The sequence below is a fragment of the Thalia democratica genome, chromosome 8 (assembly GCF_965202585.1).
Source record: "Thalia democratica chromosome 8, ktThaDemo2.hap1.1, whole genome shotgun sequence".
Taxonomy (NCBI): Eukaryota; Metazoa; Chordata; class Thaliacea; order Salpida; family Salpidae; genus Thalia; species Thalia democratica.
The window spans coordinates 15,312,679-15,338,617 of record NC_139172.1 but is presented as its reverse complement, the minus strand read 5'-3'; the positions used below and the strand labels follow the sequence as shown (position 1 = coordinate 15,338,617).

General features: G+C 24.7%; 1 protein-coding gene across 1 annotated transcript; it reads left to right on the top strand.

Annotated features, from left to right (window-relative positions):
* Nucleotides 1–43: 43 nt before the first annotated feature.
* On the top strand, nt 44–17,873 carry LOC145842785 (pre-mRNA-splicing factor SYF1-like). The gene is made up of 20 exons (XM_082950266.1): nt 44–83; nt 3,379–3,483; nt 4,016–4,186; nt 5,306–5,503; nt 6,261–6,374; nt 6,488–6,673; nt 7,394–7,535; nt 7,887–8,018; nt 8,416–8,549; nt 9,106–9,200; nt 10,120–10,288; nt 10,987–11,100; nt 11,294–11,456; nt 11,620–11,722; nt 13,488–13,563; nt 13,854–13,988; nt 14,653–14,772; nt 15,582–15,748; nt 17,108–17,211; nt 17,606–17,873. The coding sequence occupies exons 1-20, from the start codon at nt 60–62 to the stop codon at nt 17,680–17,682; spliced, it is 2,529 nt and encodes an 842-aa protein (XP_082806392.1). The 5' UTR covers nt 44–59; the 3' UTR covers nt 17,683–17,873.
* Nucleotides 17,874–25,939: the final 8,066 nt, after the last annotated feature.

Genomic DNA, 25,939 nt, shown 5'->3' with positions numbered 1-25,939 from the left:
ATAACTATAGTAAAATTTAATCAAGTTGCAAAATTTCAGGATTATTAAAAATTTATCAAATGGTACAGCACGACCTTGAGTTTGTAAGTTCCCTAAAGTTTTTTTTAATAAATTTTAGTTAGATCTGCTATTAAAAACTGCTGTAATTTTATATGTAATTATTTACAAGTGTTCTAATTTTGATGTTTTGTTTTTATTTATTGAGGTATAAATATTTATTTTTTGAGAGATTATAAATATGTTCAGTAGCAAATGAATTAATTTTAAAATAAATATTCTATAATTACTTGAAAAAAGAGTTTCACAGTAAAAAATATCATAATTTAAAAAAAGGTTACCATACAACTTAAGAAATTATCATTGTTATGATAAGTACTTAAATCTTAATAATTTAGTACCTATAATTTTATATTTAAAATATTGTAAAACTTTTACAACACCTGTGAACAAATTTTTTAGTCAGTTTAAGCTTCTAAGAAAAGCTTTTTTAAGCCTTATCTTAAGTCTTCTATAAATATTTTATTTTTGTATGAATTGTAAAAAGTTAATAGATTTTAGAACTAGTTAAAGACCAAAAAGGTCTAAGAATTACAGTCCGCTCTTACATAAAAACATTAAGTATAAAGTATAAGTTAACATTTTTTTAAAGCAAGCTGTTAAATTTTGACGACTCAAAAACAATAAAAAGAATTTATTTTAATGAGTAAACCTCTTTTAGTTTGCACTTTAAATAAAAATATTTTCAATTTTCAACTTAAATCAACTTTATCTCAAAAACTACTTTCAACTTAGTTAAACTATAAATAAAAGTACTTGGTGTAGGCAAAATATTTCTTAAAATTAGTTTATCAAATTTAATGCCCCTAATCTCAAACTAAAATAAAAACTAAATATGAGACAATTTATGAAGATCTGATTTATTGACAAATAGAAAAAAAAACATAACCATTGACCTAGTTGCGATTAGAATTAAAAAAGTTTAGCAAACTCTTCAAGTTTTTCAATCTTTTAACATAAAAAAAACTGTCAAGTTTTTGTCTGATATTATAAATTCAAACAGTATAACAAACATATATTTAATGTTAAATTATACTGTGAGCATAATTGTCACTTGGTATTTTTGTCATTTCAGTTTAGTTATAGAATTTTAATTAAGATCTATTGTGAGTACTTTTTTTTTATAAATGAGTATGTAGCTATTAACTTTTTAAAGATAGTTAGAAATGTAATTTTAAATGTTTGCCAAATTTTTGTTATAAAAATCAAACGTAGTATAAATTTATTAAATTTATCAAGAAAAAAAAAGTAAAATTAGTTAGAGATTGGGGTTGAGATACTATTAATATACTGCTGTATAATAAATTTTTCTCATTTAAACAATATTTTGTTCAAAATTTTCCAAAACTTGACAACTGCAACTGACCCGAATAAAATGGATTGAGCTGATTTTAAGACCAAAAAGGGGTAAATAACTTTATTTTACAACAATATTCAAATTAATTTTTAAGATATAACTGGTCGGACAGTGCAATGGGTTTCTTATGGGAGAAGAAAACTAAAAGTTGAATAAATAGAAATTGCCAAAAATCTATCTCCTACGTTTTTGAGGAAAATACCTCAAATTTTCAGTAAATTTTCTATACAATATTCTGTAGTGATGATTTTTTGAAAATTAAGAAATAAAAGTTTTATGATCAAAAATAAATGTTTATTAAAAAAAAATTAGAAATAAGCTATTTCTTATGAGAAATTTTCTAAATACTGCAAGGAACTTTTTCTGAAAATTTTAGGTGTTTATCCCAAAAAATGTAAGAGTTTTATGCAAGTTGATTTTATTTTGTAGAGTTTTATCTTTGCTTTCAAAAAATTTTAGCTACTCAACAAAGTTCAAAGTAAACTTGAATATAATTAATAAACTCAATAAATTTCTTTTAGACTAACAAAAACGCAAAAAACACTATTTCTTTGAAAATTTATCTTTTTCATTTTTTAATTAATTTTCTTCAAGTTATTATAGTATTTCCATTAATAATATAAAATAATCACTAATATTAAAATTTTTTCAATGCCTCAATTTTATTGATAATAAAATAAACTTTATTAAAAAAATACTTTTTGTTTTCTTATTCTATCTGAATAATAATGTTTTTTACATTTAATAATTTTAAGTCTTTTAAACTTTATAAGGAATGTTTCCTAAGCATTTGAGATCTCTAAATAGAAAATTAAAGATAATAAAGATTCTAAGTGAAGTTTTAATTTTTTGAGAAAATTGACAATGAAAAATTTGTGTGCATACATTTGTAATGGAAACTTGCTACAAAAGTTAAAATTTCACTAAACTTAAATAAAAATTAAAACTTGTACAAAAATTAGCTAGTAGTTTATACTTTAAGCTCTCATAAATCATAAACCAATGATTTTTTTTTTAATTATTTTGCCTTAAAAGATTCTTGTCATAAAAAACCAATAAAGTTGTATTTGCACATTAAAAGTTTATAAGTACTTTAGTGTTAGAAGTTAAACTTCAAATAAATTCAAAAGTTAAAGACTATGAAATTGTTTTAATAATCAAAATAAATAATTTGCATTATTGAACTGTTGTCTGTTTAAACTAATTAGGCAATTCCACTGATTTCTGAAAAAAATAGTACTTCAAAGAATAAAAGATTAATGTGTGTATTTTCTTAATGTAAACAAATTTATAACTAATACTGATAACAGTATAAGTTAATAGTAGCAGTAACATTAAAAAAATTTAATTTGTAAGCTTCAACTATAGCACTATAAAAGATTGTATGATAGTTGTAAAATACAAACAAAAATAATAACTTATGATATTAAGAATGATTTAAGTTTAGAATATTTTTATTCAATTTATATGGTTTATCTTCCGTTCGTTGAAGAACTTATTTTTTAAGAACAATGTGTAACTGTAACATTAGTTAAACACAGAGAAGCGTATGTAAGTTCTGTAAAACAAGTACTTTGTAAATTGTTGTTGTTAATAAATTTCAACAAACTTGTTATGTTTGAATCTCTTGATAAACATGTAAGCAATTAAACAATGCCAAACATCTGACTAATTGTATATCTAAACAAAAACTTAAATATCACAAAACCATTTGAAAATGTCTTGGGCCGATTATTTTAGAGATGTTTTATATATATATAAACTAATCAATAAATAATCATAAAAATAAAACTTTGACAACATATTTTGATTGTCCTCATAATCCAAGGCTTTTTTTTACTCAAAATTGCAAAACTGATATAACACATTTATGTAAAAAAGCTAAAAAGAGTATCATTTACTTTACTGCTGTTTTACAACATATACAAGGATTGTTCACTAAATTTTTAATTAAAAAAATTTAGAATGATGAGGACTTACCATTTGAACAAGATATTTTGAGAAATCCTTATTCTGTCAAGTGTTGGCTGAGGTATGTGGAGCACAAAGGTAGTGCTTCTACCAAGCAAGTTAGTAAATTATTATGATTTTTTAAATTGCATGGAGTTTTAAGCTTAAGATAACATTAGTATAAAGTTGTAATACTAAATATAAAAAACATATAAAGCTTATGTTTTTATTTGTTTTTTCATTCTTAATGATATTTTTATAAAGAGAATCATAACTTCTCTAAAAATTATTTACAAATCAAAGCTTATTAAAAATTTATGTAGCTTTGACCTTTGTTTCTTAAAATGTATATTGTGCTTGTCTGTCTTTATTTTGACATAAGTTACATAAGAACTTAATATGTTTTATTATCTTATTTTTATCTTATTGTATCAGATATTATTCTGAACTATACTTTTTGTCAGTTTATATATTGTTTGTCTGTACTCTTTACAGTAAAGTAGGGTAAAACACTGAATTTTATAATAAATTTCAAATACCAACAACAAAGTTGTATCAAGGTTTAAAATTAATTCCTTTATGTATTGCATATTTATTTACAGCCTAATATTTCATTATGATTTATTTTTAAATGTTACTATTTGTAAATAGGTGAATCAAATTTATGAAAGAGCATTGAAAGAGCTTCCAGGAAGTTACAAACTGTGGTATTCTTACTTACGCACAAGAAGAGAACAGCTTAAATCAACTTGTATCAGCAACAACCAAGCTTTTGAAGATGTAAACAATTCACATGAACGCGCTCTTGTGTTCATGCATAAGGTTTTTATTTGTTATTGTTTAAGTTTTATTACACATTTTTTTTTTTCAGAGTATAATTATTGTATATAAAGTTTTTAACAGCAAAATAAATAAAACTAAAAACCAAACAGTTATAACAAAATATTTTGTCATTGTTATTTTCAAAATATAAAATATCGGCTAACGTATAAACTTATTTAAAACACATTTCGAACTTACTTAAGCCAGGTAAACCAAGATACCAGGGCTGCCACACACTCAAGGAAACTCAGGATGTTTTGTAATTCTAGAAAATCTCAGGGAGAGTCAGAGTAGTAACTCAGGATATTTTGACTTTCTTTTTTAAACTGAGGATGACTCAGGACAGTTTTGGTTTTTATAAAAATCTCAGGATAGTTTTAAGATTTTTTTTTTAATCACTGGGTAGGTTTTTTTTGACCTAAAATGAAATTTAGTTGATCCAGTTTCAATATTTTTTTGTTTTATACACCAAATTTTGTTGAAAAATATGATTTTTGTTGATTTTGAAAAGCTTATTAAAAATTTTTAAAAATAGCTCTTTACTATTCTTAGAAATAACATAGTAGTTTTTATTTAATTCTGAAATACAATTTATCATGGTTGTAGTTTATACTGAATTGTTTAATTAGAATTGAAGCTTTCAAGTAGATACTTTATTTATGTGGGTAGATTAAATTTAGTAAATCAAATTGTCAAAAAAAAATTATAATTTATTACTATTATATATAAAGTTAACTAACATGGTTACATAATCATGTTTCGTTTTTAACATCAAATCATTTAAACTTTTATATTAAATCTTAGAAATCTGTATTTCTCATATGTTAAGTGAACATCTAGTGCAGAAGCATACACATACAAACTTCTTTATAATTATTAATAAGAAAAATGAACATGAGGTATAAGTAGTTGGCAATTTTTTTTTACTTAAAGAGTGGAAACCCTGAAGTACTAATTTACAGCTAGGGACAAATTTGATAATTTTATAAAATCTTGTAAAATTTTCGTCTTATATCATATACTTAGAGTTCTTTACAGATTCTACAAACGAAACAAAAAAAGTGTAAATCAGTATATATATTTTACAATAATTGTTTTAATTGACTTTTTATAACGCAGATGCCACGCATATGGATTGATTACTGCAAGTTTCTTGTTTATCAGCGTAAAATTACAAGGACTAGAAGAACATTCGACAGGGCGTTACGCGCCTTACCCATCACTCAACACCATCGAGTATGGCCTTTATACATTAATTTTATCAAAGAACATCCTGTCCCAGAAACTGCAGTCAGAGTTTTTAGGAGAATGCTGAAAGTAAGCTATTTTAAAATGTGTTTAAGTAGTCTTGAAAGTGATAAATGTTTAAAACATATAAAATCTTTTATTAAGTTTATTCAAATATAACCCACTAAGTATTTTGTTATTGTTCTGCTAGTAAAACCAAAAAAAAAGAAACATTTTATTTGTAAAATTAAAAAAGTTGGTTGTATATTGTTTATAACAAAGTGTAGAACTCTCAGTTTTTTTTTCCTCATTTTTAGTTAAGTTGTAAAAGTTCTCGTCTAAACTTAAGTTTATTTTAGGATTATTCTTTAAGTTTATGTTTTAGTTTGGTAAAGTTTACTATGTGTCCAAAATAATATTTACTAAAGCACACAAGCTTGTGAAAGACTTATTTACTTCCTTATAATTAAAAACTGTATAAATCCTAAATAACTTATTTTTAAAGTATAAATAGTATTATAAAACCTAATTTATAGAGTTAAGAGTAATTTTTTAACCACTCATTAATCAAAAGTAGAAACCTTCCAGAAGTTAAAAAAAAAATACATTAAAATTTTTTTAAAATACATATTTATGTACAAAATCAATGTAATTAAATACAGTTAGATAGTTTTAAAGATTATCTTAGAATTATTTAAAAAATCAAAAGTGTTGTTAAAAATATTATTGTATTTTAATTTATGTAAATTTCATATCTAAATGCATCTTTTTTTGTTTGATGATTTTTTTGACTTTCATCGTATTATGTTAAGGTAATATAAAATTTATAAAAATGTCTTTATTTTAGTTGCAACCAGAAAACGCAGAGGAGTACAAAGATTATTTGATTTCTATTGGTCGTTTGGACGAAGCTTGCTTGAAGCTTGCCGATATTGTCAATGACGACAAGTTCGTTTCCAAAGTAAGCATGTTAATTTGTCACCTCTTTTTATTATTTGATCGTTAGCAAATCCAAATACGTATTTGAATATTATAATAGTTATGGATATCTGTAATATTTATTTTTTTACATAGGAGGGAAAGACAAACCACGAGCTATGGCATGAGTTGTGTGCGCTAATATCACAAAATCCTGACAAAGTGAACTCTTTGGACGTGGAAGCTATTATCAGAGGTGGTTTAAGAAGATTCACCGACCAGCTTGGACAACTTTGGTGCTCACTTGCTGAATACTACGTTAGAAGCTCACTCTTCGAAAGGGTAAATTAGTTATTTGATTTTGTTATACTAACAGGTATGGGTTATTTTATTTATAGTTTTTATTTAATCCTCTTGATGTTTTTTTTTTTAACAACATTCAAATTTAACACTAAAACTTAAAACAATTTAACATAATTAATTATGTAACTTTATGTAGGTAATTTAGTGTTCTGATTAGTGAGTTGGATCAGATTAGCAAAAATTAAGATATATTTGATTAAGAACATTTGGAATTTTTAATCAGCTTTAATTTATAAGTGTTGATTAATTTTTTGGGTTTAGAGAATTAAAACAAAGCATGATAATGTTGTTAAATAGCAAAAACTGAGTACATGATATGATTACTTATGAAACTAAATTTTGTATGTTTGTTATAATTTATTAGTATGTTCCAACCAGACATGTTAAAAAGCTCTGCTTTGTTTACTCGAGCGTGAAATTACTAACTTAAAACAAACCAAAGTTTATACGCTTCATTGCTGAATTACCATAGTAACTATTAGCATTTTACCAACTCTGGTTCCAACCACTTCTTTGCTAGATTTTTTATCCTTTTTGTATATAAATATAGCTTATTTTAATGAAAATTGAATTTCGATATATCAGTTTCTGATTATGTTAAAACTTTAAGAAAGCAATATATCTGTGTTTTTTTTCAATATTTTTGTAAGTTAGGGTAGTTTTTTATTACAATAAGTTTACAAGGTTGTAATGTTTTAGGCGCGTGACATATATGAGGAAGCCATTACTACAGTCAATACAAAGCGAGATTTCAATCAAATTTTTACAGCCTACACTAAATTTGAAGAACAACAAATGGAAGATAGCTTTGAATTGTACGAATCTGGAAAAATAGACCAAAGTTTGCATTTGTTTTTTAGAATAATTTTAGGTATACAATACATACACAAACATAAATATACTTCTCGAAAGATGTTTATTAAAATTTTTAGTAGAGTTAGTTGAGTTTGCATTTCAAAACTTTTTTTTTGTCTAGGCTTATAATGTACATCTTATAAATTATTTAGTTATTTGTCTTTGATTATAGTAAATTACTTATAGAAATGCTTCATAAGTATCTTTATGCTAATATATCTTTATTTGTTAGCCTTATAAATTAAAACTTAATATATTAGTCTTTTAGAATATTTTAATTGATATATTAAATACTAGTTCTCATATTTTTAATGCATTTATTAAAATATTATAACAGTTGATGTGGAAATGCAAACTGATCAGTATGAGGACCTGTTGTCAAGACAGCCATTGCTAGTCAACAGCGTTATGCTAAGACAAAATCCTCACAATGTATCTGAGTGGTTAAAACGTGTTCAATTGTATGAAGGTTTACATTTTTACCATTATATTTGCAAACTGTCACAAAAAGTGTACAGTGTGTAAATAAGTGATTTTTTAAAGGCCATAAAATTCGTACAACTTAACTTTAAAAAGTACAGAATGTTTACTGAAACACACAGTTAACCCTTAAAAAATGTAGTTTTGCGTATAAAAAGTAGTAACCTTAATAACGGATAATTTATTTTTGTAGTGATCTACTGTCCACAGTTTTTTAAATTGTGAAAATTTCTTTTATGTAATATAAGATAATTTACAGAATGCTCTTATTTGAATAATTGTAACTTCAGAATTTCAATTTAAAAAGAGTTTAACTTTTATTCAAATACAAAAGCTAAACTAATGGTATATCTATAAGCAATTAATAAACACTAATGTACGAATAGGAGATCCGCAAAAGCAGATAGAAACATATTCAGATGCCATCAAGACGATAGACATACCGCAATCCGTTGGAAAAGTACATGAACTGTGGGTATCCTTTGCTGCGTTTTACGATAAAAACGGGCAACTTGATGATGTTCGTGGTGTTTTAAATATAAACAAAAATACATTTAATACTTTTAGAAAAGATAATACCCATTAAACTTCAATTATTATTTTTTTTTGAATGAATATTTGTTTTTTTATTAATGTGCTAAAGTTAATATTACACTACTATTTAATAACTATGATCAATATACATATATATATATATATACTATAAATATTGCACTACTATAATCAACAGTAGTTTTGTTGTTAAGGCAATAACTATTTTTTTAAGTTATTCGTTTTTTTGCTATGTTTAGTTATTAAAGATATTTATGTAAAGTTACCATATAAATAAAAAATTTATAAGTTAAGAAATATTTTATTAAAAAAACAGAATTTATTATAAAATTTTAGTTTTTGTTTAAAAACTGCTAATCGTAGTGTTGTTTACAAAATTAAGTGTTTTTTTTGAATTTAATAAATATACTACTAATGCTTAGTTAAAAACTACCTATAAATATAGTTACTAATCCAACTTTATTAAAGCTTAGTTTTTCAATTTAGTATTATTTACTATTTCAAGTTCTTATTATTAATTTTAGGCTCGGTCAATTTTAAAGAAAGCGGTCACTGTAAACTACAAGCAAGTTAATCACCTCGCCAATGTGTGGTGCCGATGGGCTGAACTTGAAATTGAGTTTGTTTTTTGTTTCGTGTTTTTTTTAAGTTTTGTACTTTTACTAAACTTCTAAAAAGCTTCTTAAGTGTTTGAAATTAAATAAAATAGCCCTTACATATGATATTTTATTAATCAAACTATCAATTTAAAGATAAATATAAAGATTTTAATTAATAGTTGTTCTTATAGTTTTAATATTAAAGAAGCACGTAGTAAACATTTATTTCACGAGTTTATTTTTATTTTTGTAAAATGGAAAGAAAAAGATCAACTATAATGATAATTTGTAATCACTCAGTGGTTGTGGGTTACTTAATTTATTTGTACTACTCATTATTAAATGTTTACTTACTTGATTACTTGGTGCTACTTTATACACATCAGACAGACTATTTTAGTGATGCATCTATTATAAAAAAGAACACAAAACACTATATAAAATTTCTAAATCAAAAATACAATTATAATTTATAAATAACTTGGAAATAAATAAAACTTGATAACAATTTAAGTTTAAGTGAAAAATACTTTAAAAACTTAAAGTATTATGAAAACTATAGAGTATTTAAATTTAACGTAAAATGACTTAAAAAGTTGAAGTATTGTTTGAATAAATACTTAAACAGTAAACATAGAATTAAAAAACAACACAGTTATACAAGTATGTCTTTTTATAACTTTAAGCAAGATTTCAATACAAACTCTATCATAAAAAAAAACTGTAAATAAAAGAACTTTATTACTGAATGTTTAAGTCGACTGCACATATACTTCACTTCGATATTTTATTTTGTTGGCTGAGTCTACATATTCAATATTTCAAATCAATTTTTATATTCCTTTTTCTCCAACGAAACTAACTAGACGATTTTTTTGAGCTCTAATCATTGTTTTGATGCTAATGGATTTTTTTATTTCTTTTTTTTTCTGATAACAGGCATGAAAATTATGAAAAAGCTCTAGATGTTATGAAACAAGCAACTAAAATTCCTAAAAGAAGAGCAGGCTACCATGACAACGACGAACCAGTGCAATGTCGTGTTTATAGAAGCATTAAGTTGTGGTCCTTCTATGCGGACTTAGAAGAAAGTTTTGGAAATGTTAAGGTAAACCTTGAACATTTGGCTAAATAGAGTCCCTAACTTGCTTATATATTAGTAACAGCAATAACAAAATAACTTGTAGTTAGTTGAATAAAAATACAAGATAAATATTGTTTAAATGTATCAAAAGTTTTATTGCAATTTTTTTAAATTTTAGTTAAAGTTTATATGTTTGATAAATGATCTGTACCAACTGTTTCGTTCAATATGTATTTGTTTCTATAGGAGTTTTTGTAAGTAATTTCTTTTGTTGTTGTTCACGTTACAAAATACATGTTTACTTAATTTTAAAATTAAAAAAGATCGCTTATTTTTTAAGCAATAATGGTAAAACAAAAATTCAATTGTGTTTGAAAGTTTTTTTTTTTATAAATATGATATTATTAGTGTAAGCGAAGAGAAACTAAAACGTAATATGGTGACACCTTATCTAGTTTTTTTACAAATACAAAATATTAATTGATAAATATATATAAATACATATTTGTTTATTTTTTCTTAGTATTAAATAATTAGTTTATTTATAACTATAGCTTTATTTGTTGTCATACGGCTGTTACTAATTTGTTGTCGCTTATATCTATTTTAAGTAAAGTTTTGTTTATGCTCACATTTTTTATTCTTGTAACTAATGTGCAATACTTGAGTACTTTAATAAATAAATTATTTTTATGCGTTCCTAACTCTTGTACTTTTTACAGTCATGTAAGGCAGTATATGAACAGATAATAGACTTGAGAGTGGCAAATCCACAAATTATAATAAATTGTGGCGTTTTTCTTGAAGATAACAATTACTTTGAAGATGCTTTTAAGGTTAGTTCTAATAAACAACTGTTGTGTTCACTAGAATTTTATTTCAAATACAACTATTGTTCTAAGGACTAAACTAATAAGTCTAACTAAAGGGTATTTATTTAAAAATTTAGCCTTAATTAAATACTAATTATACCATTTAGGGAATTATATAACAATTTTATTATAAAATTTATGTTAACGTTTAATACAGGTTTATGAACGTGGTGTGATGTTGTTTAAGTGGCCAAATGTGTATGATATTTGGAAAATTTACCTGGACAAGTTCACTCAAAGATACGGTGGTAAAAAGCTGGAACGATCCAGAGAACTTTTTGATCAGTGCCTAGAAGATTGTCCTAAAAAGTTTTCGAAAAGTTTGTTGTTTGGTTTATTTGTACTTTTGAAAAATAAACATACAAAATGTATAGTTTTTTAGAGTAAATGAAAGTTAAAATAAAAATTAAGCTAAGTAATACTTGAATCCAAAAACAAATGCTATGCAGCTAGAATATATGTAAATACAAATCTTAATTACAGACATATATTTGATGTATGCAAAACTAGAAGAAGAGTTCGGAACTCCAACAAGAGTTATGCAAATTTACGAAAAAGCCTCAGAAAATGTCTTACCAGAACAAAAGTAAGCTATATGTCGTTTTTTTTTTTACTTTCTAATTTATTATTTTTTCTATTTTTATTTGTTAAAGTGCATAAATTGTTAAAGTTATGTTTCGTTTACTAAATTTGGACAAAATTATGACAGGATTTAAGCATTTACAAAAACATAATTTTGTTTGTTGTGCGCGCTACTTATTTATCTTATTCTTATTAGTCCTTTTATTTCAGACTTACTGCATTTTAAAAATTATTAATTACTTTACTTCTATTGAGAAAGCCAAAGTAATTCGTTACTAACTATCAATTAAAAATACTTAAGTTAACAATAAAACTTTGTTTAAGTGTAAATTCTATACCAACAGTTAACTTTAAATAGTACTGTTTAAATTCGTTAGATTTTGTGAAAAAGCTCTATATTGCCAACACGCTTACAGTTAGTCTTTTTGTAGTTTTTGTATATTTAACCATCTGCTGCCCTATCTTTCTTTCTTGCAAAATTAAAAGTTAAAGCATTTTAAAATTGATTTACCTCATTTAGTTTTTAATAATCATTCAAAATATCTGCGTCACCTTTATTTTTTAACTTTTTTTAACCATTGATTTACCTATGATTCATGCTTATCTAAACCAGATTGAAGCTAAGTAATCTCAAAAAATACTTCTAAATGTTTTCCAAATTACGGCATCATTAAAAGAAGATAAAAAGCTTGTTTTGGTAAAACCCCTCTGTGGATTAACCGATTCTATTAAATATTATCAATGTAGCTGTGTGATCGAAATTTTTGTTGTGATTTCTGTGTTCAACTCAAAAATAGATAATGTTTATTGGAGCATAAATTTTTTTTAAGTACACCAGGTTAAACATATTTAGGTAAAATAAAGAGAGTTGTGAGTTTTTAGGTCTGTTTGACAAACGTCCGTCGATGTCCGTAAATTTTAAAAATCAGCTGCAAAAGTGTACGATGACAAAGCTATTAATAATAAAATTGTACGAGCAAGGAATCCCTAACTAGTTTTTTAGAACTCATCGAGCTTTTATTATTAAATTTACAAAATTTGTTTGTTATTCCGGGACTTTTCTTACTGCTATTTAAACAATGTATTATTTACTGTAAAATACCGCTTTACATGGGAAAATAGAAACATTAATTTTTTGCAATCAAAAAACATGGTTTTTAAATAACTAAGAGTCAATCGAATTAAATAAAACCCTTGGCATATTGAGTATAGTAACATCCAAATTATGTATAGTTATAATTATCGTCTACTAGGGCATCCATTTGATAAGACTTATTCTGGATTATTTAAGAGTTTAGAAAATAGGCTTGCTTGAAACTATAGATTGTTTAAAACCAAACTGATTCAGGCTAGTTTGAAGTTTTTTTTTTCTTTTTGAAAAATACAGGCTATTTTTAGTGCTGTGGAGTCTTTTATTTTTATTAGTTCAATTTATTAATATTTTTAGATGTTACGTCCTTTTCTTTGTTTTAATTTAAGTTTTTCATACTTGAATAGCAGTAGTTTGTTTTAGTTTTTGGCTCTTACTATCAATTTTCTTTTTCATTTAAACTCAGGTTTACGTTTTTTTTTTTAAGATTTGCAACCAATAATGCAGTAAAGAACATAAGTTTATTTGTTCTAAAAAATTTATAAATTTACTATAAGCTTAAATTTAATTAATTTAGTATTAAGGCTATTTATAAACAGAAGTTTTGAAAACTTTCCAATATATTATTTAGATTCTCTCAGATAATGTATAGTATTTTTTTACATTTATATATCTCAAGGCACGAAATATTCAATATACAACTGAAAAGAGTTATCGAATTCCAAGGATATACAGCTACTAGAAAGATTTATGAAGTTTGAATTTTGTTTATTTATTTTAGTCTCTATATTTGTAAAATACTATGGTAAAACTTGGAAAACTTTTTAATGAGGTTAGGCTCAAAATTTTAATTATTAATTGACTTTTATGAACAACTTATAAACAAAGATTATATCAAACTAAATGAAACCTTACCTTAGTCTAATAGTTTTAATTAAAGTTTAATTAAGTTAATTTTAAAATTATAGTTTTAAAGTTGTCTTTACAATATAATGTTCTTATTTCAACCAAAGACAGTAACTTGATAGCGACTAATGTTTATTAGAAAGCATTGGAAGAAACAGATGACGAGCACTCCATTAAATTCGGTGTTCAATTTGCAACAATGGAAACAAAGCTGGGAGAAATTGACAGAGCAAGGGCGATCTACAAGCACTGTAGTGAAATTAGCGACCCAAGGGTAATAAATATGTTTTATATATTAAAAGTCTCAAGCATTAGCTGTGTTTTCAGTACTTAAAGTGATTTAAATTTAAAGTTATTTCAGACTTTTTGCAAAAATTTAAGAAAGACATCACTTCATTGTTAATTGATGTAATTTTGAAGATACTTTTGTTAAATTTATTAGTTATTATTTTTAGTTGACTAGTTAGTAAGAAAAAATAAATGTTTTGTTAAATTTACAATTAAATATTTTCAATGATAACAAAAAGATCTGCTCAAAGCATAAAAAGTCGATCTAAAATTTTTATTCCAAAGGTTTTGTTTTATACTGGATAGCAGTAAAACTAACCAGCATGTTAAATAGTATTCAATAAAAAAATAAATGATTAAACAAGAAATAAAGTTTATAGTAGTATATAGATATTTATGATAAATATTGTTTACATAATTAAGGCCTAAACATTTTTATAAATAAAATTTAAAAATGATTTTTATTTCTTGAAGAAAACTCAAAAATATTCAACAAATGTTCGACAGATGATTGTTTGTTTTTTAGTCACTAATACTTTAAGCACTAATATAAAAACTTTGTATCAGTTAATAAAAATTGAAATGAGAACAAGTTTAAACTTTTCACAAATTTATCTCAACTTATTTAAATGTGATTTTGTTTTTTATAGAAATACGAAGCTTCATTTTGGGCTGTTTGGTCGCAGTTCGAAAGTAACCATGGTAATGAGGACACTCTAAGAGACATGTTACGAATTAAAAGAAGCGTGCAAGCTAAATTTAACGTCCAGGTATATTGTATAGTTTTCTAAACAATACATTTTTAAAGGAAATAAATATTCGAATGATTTCCATGTAAATTTTATCTCAAAATTAGATAAATTACAATGGACTTATGTCTGTTATAGTAATTATGTTTCTTGTAATTTGTAACTTTTTAAAACAATTTTTATACCAGTTATTTGTATTTAAATTTTCCTAATCTGATTCATTTTATTTCTTAACTCTGTTTAATAAAAAATAGATAACATTATAGAGTTTAATCAGATTATAAACAATAGTTATTTATGTATATATATTGATTTTACTTTGACTTATTTTTCTACAAGTGATTCTTACTTTACAAAGTTTAGAATTTAAATCTAACATTTCTAAAATGTATTTACATTCTTAAGTAACTAAGTTCTTGCTACAAATGTTTTGCCTTTAAAAAATGTATATAACGAAAAAACTCAAGTAAATGAATATTTTTTACGCATCCAATCTGTATTAAGCCTTTATTTTAATTATATTGATTTATAAGAATTAAAGTATAAGATAAATTTGTTACAAAGAATTTTATTAACATAAGTCATTATTATTATTTTATTTTTAACATTTTGAGATTGTGAGTGTTTAACAATTTATGTATTGTTTTTTATTGTAGTATACCTCTATTAATTTGAATACATGTATTATATAATGTTTTTTCAGCTAAAGTTGTAAACAGTAATAAAATTAAGGTATTAAATGATTAACAATGTAGAGTTACACCCAAGTTAATGAAGAACTACATACAGAAGTTTTCAATGCATATTTTTAAAATATCATTATTTTCAAGGTTAACTACATGTCTGCTCAAATGTTGGCGACTGCTGGTAACCTGACTGGAACGACTTCAGACTTGGCACCAACTGGAATTCAGGATACCAATAACTCTGACATGGCACTATTAGAACAGAAAGCTACCAGACAGGCTCAGCAGAAGAATAAAATACTGTTTGTTACGTGAGTAAAGTTGTGTTTTATATGTTTCAAATGACTCTGACGAAAGAATAAAACAACTTAAAATAAGTAAAACACCATTATTTAAAATATTGTCAAAAAATTATAAAATAATTTTAGTAAGCCTTTATTGTTATTCTACATGCGGTATAGATTTTTTCTTAAATACCTTACTCTTTTATCTTGAACCATCAACTCAATTACTGAAAGTAAACTAAATCTTAAAAGACCTTTGATGCAAAATTGAAACGTTCACTTTATGTATACAATAATACCTAATAACTTGAACTTACGAAGAATTTTATCAACTTACGATCACATTTTACGTTTGAATTTAATTAGTAGTATTAATTTTTATAACAATTGTATTTAATAAGGTGGACACTAAACCTGAAATCCTTTAAAAACCTGGATTTGACAATTTAGGTTTAAAAAAAAACTGAAATTTTTAACCAAAATCAATAAAAAACCTGGAAATTTTAACAATTTTAACATGTTGAGTAGTAAAGTTTTGATATGACGCAAAAATCTATTATATAGATCAGGGTTTCCCAAAGTGGGAGATTTTAGTGAGGGGAGAAAAAAATTAGTAAAGGGCGGCAATTTTAAAATGTTGGGTGATTTTGGCGCCAAAGTTGGCGAAGAAAAAATAATGATGTATTTATTAATATTTTTGAAACTTACACTAGATACTCTTGAGTTGCAGATGAAGAACAAAAAAAAATAAAGGCATTAAGTGTTATAAATTTAGTTTTTGAGTAGTCTTATTGGAGGGGGCAATAGCTTTTTTAATTTCTTCAAAGGGGGCAATATAAAAAAAAAGTTTGGGAAATCCTGATATAAATAAAAAAATTGTGCTAATCAAATTGTTTTAATTAAAAAACATATTTAAATTAGCTTTACAGTATCTTTTCAATTTTTTAATACTATTTAACGCAGTTTTTACCTTTAAACTCAACTTTAAATTAGAAATAGACCCAAAAATATATACTTTTTAAAATCTGGAACAAATTTCTCAAAATACTAGTGGCCACCCTGATTTAAATTTTCTTCTTTTTTACACAAATGTAAAAGTTTTTGTTTCAATTTAGATAAATATTTTTTTAAAAAGTTATATTCTTAAAACTTTAACCCAGAAATACAAATGAATATTTAATTTAATTTTTTCTAAGCTAATTGTTGTTTAAATTTTAGCAGAATATATATCTTTTTTTAAATTTTGAAAGTCCACATTTTCAAATAAAATAAATCTTAATGTATGTGCAACGAACAGTTACATTAAAATTTATTATCCAATGAGTTTATTGTGAAAAGCTGTGATAGACAATTGTTGAAAAACTTATAACTTAATAATTTATAAAGTGAAGAGAAGAAACACGAAGATGTTGACCCGCAAAATTTGGTACAAAATCCGAATGAGATTGACATTGAATCTTCGGATGATGAAAGCAGTGATGATAACGAAGGTTTCATATAATAAATACTATATTGTATTACAATTAGATAGTTAGATACACGTTTATCGGTTTTAAAAGTTTCAATAAACTCTAAAATTTTAAAAGATTCGTAAAATAGGTTGTATATCTTAAAGAAAGTAGTGAAAATATTTATAAATCATAATATTAACTCCAGTTTTTTGTAGTATTTTAAAATAGCATTACATTTTTAAAATTTAAACAACTATATGGTTGTATTTATATATATATATAAATAATTATCAGTATAGTATACTAAATAAATTAAGCATTTTTATATTAAAATAAATTGTGAACTTCGGTTTCTACTACTTATTTATTTTATTAAGTTTGTAGTTTTACTTCTTAAAGATAGTTTTTATTTATTTAAACTTATACTATTTAGATGAAGGAGAAATGAAAGAGATTGAACAGAAACAAATTCCAGAAGAAGTTTTTGGAAAACTTGCTGAAGGAGAGTAAAATATTTCTGTTTGAAAATTTCCACACGTTTATTAAATAGTTATTAGTAGATAATTTTCTTTATTTTTAGCTAATTTTTGATAAGCATCTACCAATAAAGGTTTTTTTTTTGTGTTTTAAATAAATTTTTACCATGAAACTTGATTTAATTTTGAACTTAATAATGTTTTTAATAAAACTTTAAACACGTATGAGTTATCATTTTTTAATAAATCATGCTATATTACACCTAACATTAATAAAAATAGACTTCACATCTTACAACAATGCAAGTATATAACTATCTTTTTAAACTGTTTATTTATGCTTATTTACATAATTTTAGTAGTAAAATTTTATACTAAGAGGCCTATAAGCATATATTTTTAATCTTTAATACTAGTTTCATTTTTGTTTTCAATACTTACCTAGTTTTTATGTTAAATATATTTTACGTTTTTAGACGCTAATTTAGTTTTTTATAAGATTTACCAATAGTTTGTTAAACATAAAGTAATTTTATTAAGTAATTTAAAAACAGTGATATCTTATCGAAACCAATCTTAAATTACTCTCAATATCATATGTAAAATATTTAAAACCATATCTAAGCAACAATTTTCTTATTAGCTAAGAATTTGACAACACAAAGAAATATATTTTTTTTGTCAAAACTCTGTTAAGCGCTTTTCAATGCTTGTTCATATAGAGTTGAAAAAGTTCAAAGGGTGTATATACTAATTTTGAAAAAAAATAAACTTTTTTTAACTTGTTTTTTTACATATAAAAGGTAGAATAGAGTCGTAGTAATTTAAATTACTTTTATTGATAGTTTGTCTATTTTAAATTTATTTTTTTAATTAGATTGACAATCTTAAATTAGGTTAAACTAGTTTCTAAAAGTTTACTAATTCTTTTTAGTTTAAGCTTTAAAAAAGTTAGACTTGTACTATTAGTAAAACAGCTAAAGAAAATTATAATTTATGCTTATTACCTCTTTTAAACTTTACTTGTACCGGGTAATACGAGTTTTGGCTCGAATTTTTTTTTTCAAATCAATTTTATTTCAAGGGGTTCTAATTTGTATAACATTTTTACTTAATTTATTATTATTAGACGCGTGATGATATATAGGAAATCATAGCATTTAAAATACTTCTAAATGAACAAAGCTACAGTTATGGCGGGACACGTTCAAAATCAACCCGCGATCAAAATCCACCCGATCAAAATCAACCCGCAATCAAAATCCACCCGAGTCAAAATCCACTCGATCAAAATCCACCCGGGTCAAAATCTACCCGATCAAAATCTACCCGGTTCAAAATCCACCCGATCAAAATCTACCCGGTTCAAAATCCACCCGATCAAAATCCACCCGAGTTAAAATCCACCCGATCAAAATCCACCCGGTTCAAAATCAACCCGAGTCAAAATCCACCCGATCAAAATCAACCCGGTTCAATATCCACCCGATCGAAATCCATCCGAGTCAAAATCCACCCAAGAAGTTAAAAAAAAAATAAAAAAAGAATTACGCTCAGTTTTAATCCATTTAAACTTCCTTCTAATTTAATTTCTCAAAGTCAATCATAATTAAATAAAAATATTTACTAAGGATAACTCATAGTAAATTAAAATACCAAAACTATAGAAATTTTTAATTTAGAAGAATCTTTAATAACATTTATTAAATTAAAGAAAATTACAAAAATTAAATACCAAATAATGTAAATTTATGAAAATGTTACAAAAAGAAAATTAAAATATTAATCTAAAATTTTTGAGCTTTTTTTTTGATGTAAAAAGTTTTGTGTTTTGTGCTTTACTTAAATTTCAAAATAGTATTACATACAATATTTTATTATATAAAACATTTTAACTAACAGTATTTATAAAAAATAAAATATAGATAAAGAAATATATAAAATTGCTACGTGATAATAAAATAAAAATCCTTTGTTAAATTTGGAAAAACTATCACCTATTAATTATATTTTAAACATTATTGTTTTCGACGTGGAAAAGACGTTAAAAGATATTTTTGGTGTGCAACTCGATAACTTTAAGGTATGTTCGTGCAAGAGGACTTAGGAACAAATATTTTGAGCGCTTTTATTTGTCGTTTAGTAAACAATTTATTGACGTTTCTTTTATTAGTAATTTTTAAAAACAGAACATAAATTTTAATATAAAAATACGAAAACTAATTTACTAAAAATATAAATGAGGAATATGTAAGAAATCAATAACAGTTTTAAAACAATTTTATTGTTTTCTATCTAATTTTTGTTACAATTATTTTTTAGTTATTTTTTTTAATTTATACAATAATTTTAGCTGATATTATCTTTTTTTCAAAGTGTTTAAGTTATTTGAATTTTATTTTATTAAATGTTTTTTTTTATAAACCATCTATTTTTGAAAAAACTAAAAATTGTTTCGTCTAAGGTAACTAAAGTTATAAGTTATTTTTAATTAGATAACAACTTAATTTGCTAGTTTTTAACTAATAGTACAAATTAAAAAGCTAAACATTTTTCTATGAATTCTAAAGTCCTTTACATAAAACAAATATCGACTCTACAATTCATTGAGTTTGCTCAAACAGCTTGTAAATTTCAACTAAAAAAGTTAGTAGTTAGACTTGAGCTAGGGAAATTATATACTTTAGAATTGTAGTAGTTAACAAATAAGTTGAGTTTTTTAGAAATGACACTATATTTATAACAAATATTACGAAAAAAAAACTTATAACATTTTTAATTTATTATTAAAATGTTCTATTTTTACATATGTTCATTAAAAAAAGTATGTATTTCAGACAAGAGAGTTTAAATTCAAGTATAAGTTATTTTTATGAATTTTTGTACCAGACTGTATCAACTTAAACAATCGTATTATTAATTTTATTAATAGGTTAAGGCCAGTTTTGAAACTGATTAATTGAGTGGTTTTATAAAATTTAATCTCTTTTGGTTAACGTTTAAATTTTAAATTTAAAATTTTCTAATCTAAAACTTTTAATTTACATGCGATAAATGTTCTTGAATTAATTTCCGATGATTTAAGTTAAAAGCTATAACTGCATGTTTTTAATTAATTAGTTGTAAACGTTTTATGTTTTTTTATAAATATAAAGTTGCAAAGAAATTGTAATTAAGTAAGATAAATTATTATTTACTGTTCAATATTATATTGTTAATTGAATTTTTTTAATTCATAGAAATGGAAATGTTAAAATTTACCACTATTTTTTTTAAATATAATCTTCATATAAAAAAAGTCCATTTGTTAAAACTTAAGAAATTTTAAGTAATTTAATTAAATATGAAACAATATTAAAATTAAACAAAATCTTATATTGGTTATAACGAATTTAAACGGTAAAGACATCTATTGTTATAACAAATTGTTTAGTAGACAAATTAAACTAAACATAAAACGTTAAGATCTTGAAAAACGTTAAAATAAATGTAAAACGTTAAGATCTTGAAGATTTCAGTAATAGATAAATACGACATGACACAAAACAGTGTGTATTTGTATGTTCTAAAAATTTTACAAAACTTTATTTTTGTACTATAGTTTCTAAAAATGGTATAAAAAGACATTTAATAACTTTTTTAAACAGTGTAAGTTTTTCTTTTAAAACCTTTAAATACCTTAATAATCTATCTAAAGTTTTTCGGGTTGCAACTTATTGAAACAAAAAAAGTACAACAGTTACTTCAACCCAGTCACCGTGTTTTTAAAAGTTAACAACATGTAAAATTGCCAATTAAAAAAACTTTGCAATATTATATAAGTAATTTATCCAAGTATGTAAACTTTTGTTGTTTAAAAGGAAAAGTAAAGTCTAAACTATAAAGAAAAACTTCTAGATTTACTATCTGTCTTTTTTCACATCTAAGGCTTAAGCATAATAAATGGTTTTTAAATGATATTCAGGAACTTAAAAACAAACTATTATAATTTCTTTTTCTTTTTTTGAAAATTTCAATTTCAATTTTGTTTTGTTTAGCGGACCAAATTTACATGCTCGAGGGCCACATATTTACACTTCGAGGGCCGCAGTTTTCTGACCCCTAAATTAAATGGATTAATTTGTAGTATAAATGGTAGCTTTCACTTGTAATACTCAGTTTTTATAAAAAATATATCGTGTGACGTATTTATTTAAAAATTACTTAAAAGTTCTAAATTATTAAATTTTATACCTAGAAACAGTAAATTATAATTGATTGTCGTGTAATTGTGATTGAGATAATACTAGATTATTTTTTCTGGCACATCCTTTAGTTTTCTAAAAGTTTTAACATAGTCATATTTGTATAGTAAAACTTTAATTTATTTATCCTGACGTTGTTTAACTTTTATTAGCTCTTATAGTTATACTTATATCAAAAACAACAGTTCCTTTAAAAGCTGCTTGCCGGCTGTAGCTATTCAAAATTATATTCAGTAATCGAAAAAACAAAAATATTTTTGTCAAAAATTCCTTATAATAAGCAAAAATACCAAATAACAACTCAAAAAACTTCACAAAATAAGTTCAATCTGTAGTACAGTTTTTATATTCTTAGGTCAATTTATAAGGGACAAAAATACAAGATTTTACAAGTGTTTTTAAATAAAACTTGTTTAAGATTGGTACTTAGAGTGGTGAGATTTGTTTAAATGATACTTGATTTAAAAAGAAATAAATAAACAAGGTGCTTGTTTCGATTCGGTTGGATTTTGACTTTGGTTGATTTTGTGTCGGTAGGATTTTGACTCGGGTTGATTTTAACTCGGATGAATTTTGATCGGGTGGATTTTGACTCGGGTGGATTTTGATCGGGTGGATTTTGAACCGGGTAGATTTTGATCGGGTGGATTTTGACTCGGGTTGATTTTAAACCGGGTGGATTTTGATCGGGTGGATTTTGAACCGGGTGGATTTTGATCGGGTGGATTTTGAAACGGGTGCTTTTAGAGTCGGGTTGATTTTGATCGGGTGGATTTTGAACCGGGTGGATTTTGATCGGGTGGATTTTGAAACGGGTGGATTTAGAGTCGGGTTAATTATGATCGGGTGGATTTTGAACCGGGTGGATTTTAATCGGGTGGATTTTAACTTGGGTGGATTTTGATCAAGTGGATTTTGATCGGATGGATTTTGAACCGGGTTGATTTTGATCGGGTGGATTTTGACTCGGGTTGATTTTGATCGGGTGGATTTTGACTCGGGTTGATTTTAATCGGGTGGATTTTGACTCGGGTTGATTTTGATCGGGTGGATTTTGAACGCGGGTGGATTTTGATCGGGTGGATTTTGAACGCGGGTGGATTTTGATCGGGTGGATTTTGAACGCGGGTGGATTTTGATAGTATACCGTTATGGCAACTCTGTAAGGTATACAATACATATTATTATTTGAGCCTATAGTCAAGTATATTCGAGCGTTAAGTTTCAAGAAAAAAATTGAGTAACTGATTCTTTTTTTGATACCAGATAACCTATTTATATTATTTAAAAAACGTTAAAATACGACATTAACTGTAATTTAATAAAACTTGTATTAAAAATAAAACAGTAATTAAATTTGTTGCTTTATTTATAAAAAGCACTTTCCGTAACGAAATTTTATCAGGTTAAGAGTTATTACTGAGAACAATTATACCTTCATTGAATATTCTGAACAGTTTTTTATTAAAAATAACTATTAACAACAAATAAATCTAAAAAGGTTTTTTCTAGGAAAACTCAGCTCTATGAAACTTAATAGTATTTTTAATAACTATCAATGCTTCTGTTATCATGTTAAAAGTTGGTACGCATTTCTTTAAAGAGTCATTCACGAATTTATTGATTAGTTTGGAAAAAAATACATTAAATATATAAAAATAAATTAAAATTAAGTTAAAAACTAAAAAAATAAAGTTGTTTTATTTCCGTAACCTAACAACTGTATGTTTCACAGTAAAGTATTTCTGTCATTTACCTATTTACAGTTCTACGATTAACTAACGACTAATTACTGACCAGTAATTATCACACAACAAGCGATAGAAATTGCACAAAAAGTTAAAAGAGAACATCAGCTTAGCAAAGAAAGTACGAGTAAAATTTATAGGGGATTGAAGAATTTTCTCAATACTACTAAAAAAAATAATAGTCATTTTCCTACAGTTCCACTTAATGTAAAAGTGTCGTAATTTATCAACATTTCATAGTTTGATATTCAATGAATAACTTAACACTGTCACCTAGTGATTTACCAGATCCAGTATCCGGTCGCATATTGTCTTTTTAAATCTAGATCCGGCCAAATATAAGTTTGAAAAAAAGTTCGAATAGATCACTAGCTTAGATTCTAAATTAGAAAAACTTATTTTGATATCTACTAAACAAAACTTAAGGGTAATGTTTAACAATAATTAACCGTGGCTTACTTATAGTGTTTGAAAAGTTAAAAAATTAAACTAAAAATCTCAAACTTTTCATACTTATATATAAATGTGAAAATACTGTTCAAATAACTTAACATTCATGATGAAACTATGATATATATCAAGTGATTTTAATATATTTATGAGACGTAAATCATTATGTTTTATCCTTTTTAAATTTGTAAGTTAGCTAATCATTTTTAATAATAACGAAAACTATTTTACATAGATGTCTAGAGATAATAAGCTTTAAAAATTTGAAGTTAAATTAAAGTATTGAATCTTATATCGGCTAAACCGCTAAAAACTGTAAATTTGATAGACATGCGTTATTAATTCTTATTTTGTTTTGATTAAGGTTTTTGAATTGACCAGCTTTTAACAAATTTTATCAACTAGTTAAAAGAGTTTTTTTTATGAATATTATTGGTATTTAAAGCAGCAAAAAAATGAAATTGTTAGCATTTTTTAGTTTGTCTGTTTAGTACTGATTGCTATCTTTAAAAATATAGCCTTGAGTCGAACTTTAGCTGTAGGACGTATGTTTTCTTGCTTAATTCTGTAAAAAAGTAATTTTTACTGAAAATTAATAAACCTAATTGGTTTTCAGGATTTAAAACTATCTTTACATTACTCTTTGCTTCGTTCCAAGTCTTTTGCAGCATACTTTAGATTAATAGTAAAAGCAATACATCATTTTACAAATAATTTTTAAAGTTGTTAGTAAGAATCGATTCTAGAGAAATATAAACGTTTGGTTAAAAAACTGTTTTATTGAATATAAGCATGTCAAGCGTAAAATATTCTTAAACTTTGCAAACCCATACAAACATTGAAAGGGAGTCATATAACTTGAATAATTAACGGAGAACTATTTTTTCAGGCTTGATACATATAGTAGAGATTATACAAAAAAAAGATTTTAAATTTTTAACTTTTGACAGAAAATTATTTTTCAAAGCTTTTGTAAGCAAAATCCTATAGAAAATAAACTTTTTTTGTGATATAACGCAATCAATAAAATATTAATATTTTAGTTTTCAAAAAACTACAATCGTTTCGACCGAAAGTTGCGTTATTAATTGAAACTTACCCTAGATATTTTAGAGATGTTGATGAAGAGCAAAAATAAGTCTTAGGTGTTTTTTATGGTAGTTTTTGAGTAATCTTGGTCCAAGGAGGCCATAGCTTTTTAAACTTCTTTGAAGTGGGCCATTTGCAAAAAAGTTTGGGAATCCCTGATTTATATGTAGCTATGAAATAATTTTACAACAAGTGGTTTATTAATAATATTAAAATATTTAGAACTTACTAGTATTTCATATACAAAATCATTTAATTTACCAACATAAAAAGTGGTTTTAAGTTTGTTCGTAATTGCATGTATAATTAAATGTAAATTATGTTGCTGCTTTAAAATAGCATTATATTTAAAGTTTCGAAAGCCTATTTATATACAAATAAATAATTTTATCCGTTTTTTCTTTTACATAACTTTGACAAAACTCTCTGTTCATTTGTTTTTCAAGTATTTTAATTTTATATGAAATAATTAGAAATTTTAAGTTTAATATAGAAGTTTTTATAAATGCAGTAGTTTGAAATAATAGTAGCTTTTTTATACAAGATAAGTTTCTGAGATTAAGTTAAATTCGTTTGTCAAATAACTAAAATAAACAAATCTATTTTATAACTTTTGAATCACAATAAAAAGATTTAAAACTACAAAAATTGTTTTATGATTTAAATTTAAAGGTTTGTTTATAGGTTCAAGTATCAGAAAAAAAATGCTATTTAACAAATTAAAAAGTTTATTTTTATTTACTTTACTGAAGTAAAACTT

Excerpts from the sequence above, each read along its gene's own strand:
- LOC145842785 (XM_082950266.1), top strand. The coding sequence starts at position 60 with ATGGTACAGCACGACCTTGAGTTT. Across the intron at positions 8,550-9,105 it reads AAAACGGGCAACTTGATGAT|GCTCGGTCAATTTTAAAGAA; the intron begins GTTCGTGGTGTT and ends TATTAATTTTAG. Across the intron at positions 9,201-10,119 it reads TGGGCTGAACTTGAAATTGA|GCATGAAAATTATGAAAAAG; the intron begins GTTTGTTTTTTG and ends TTCTGATAACAG.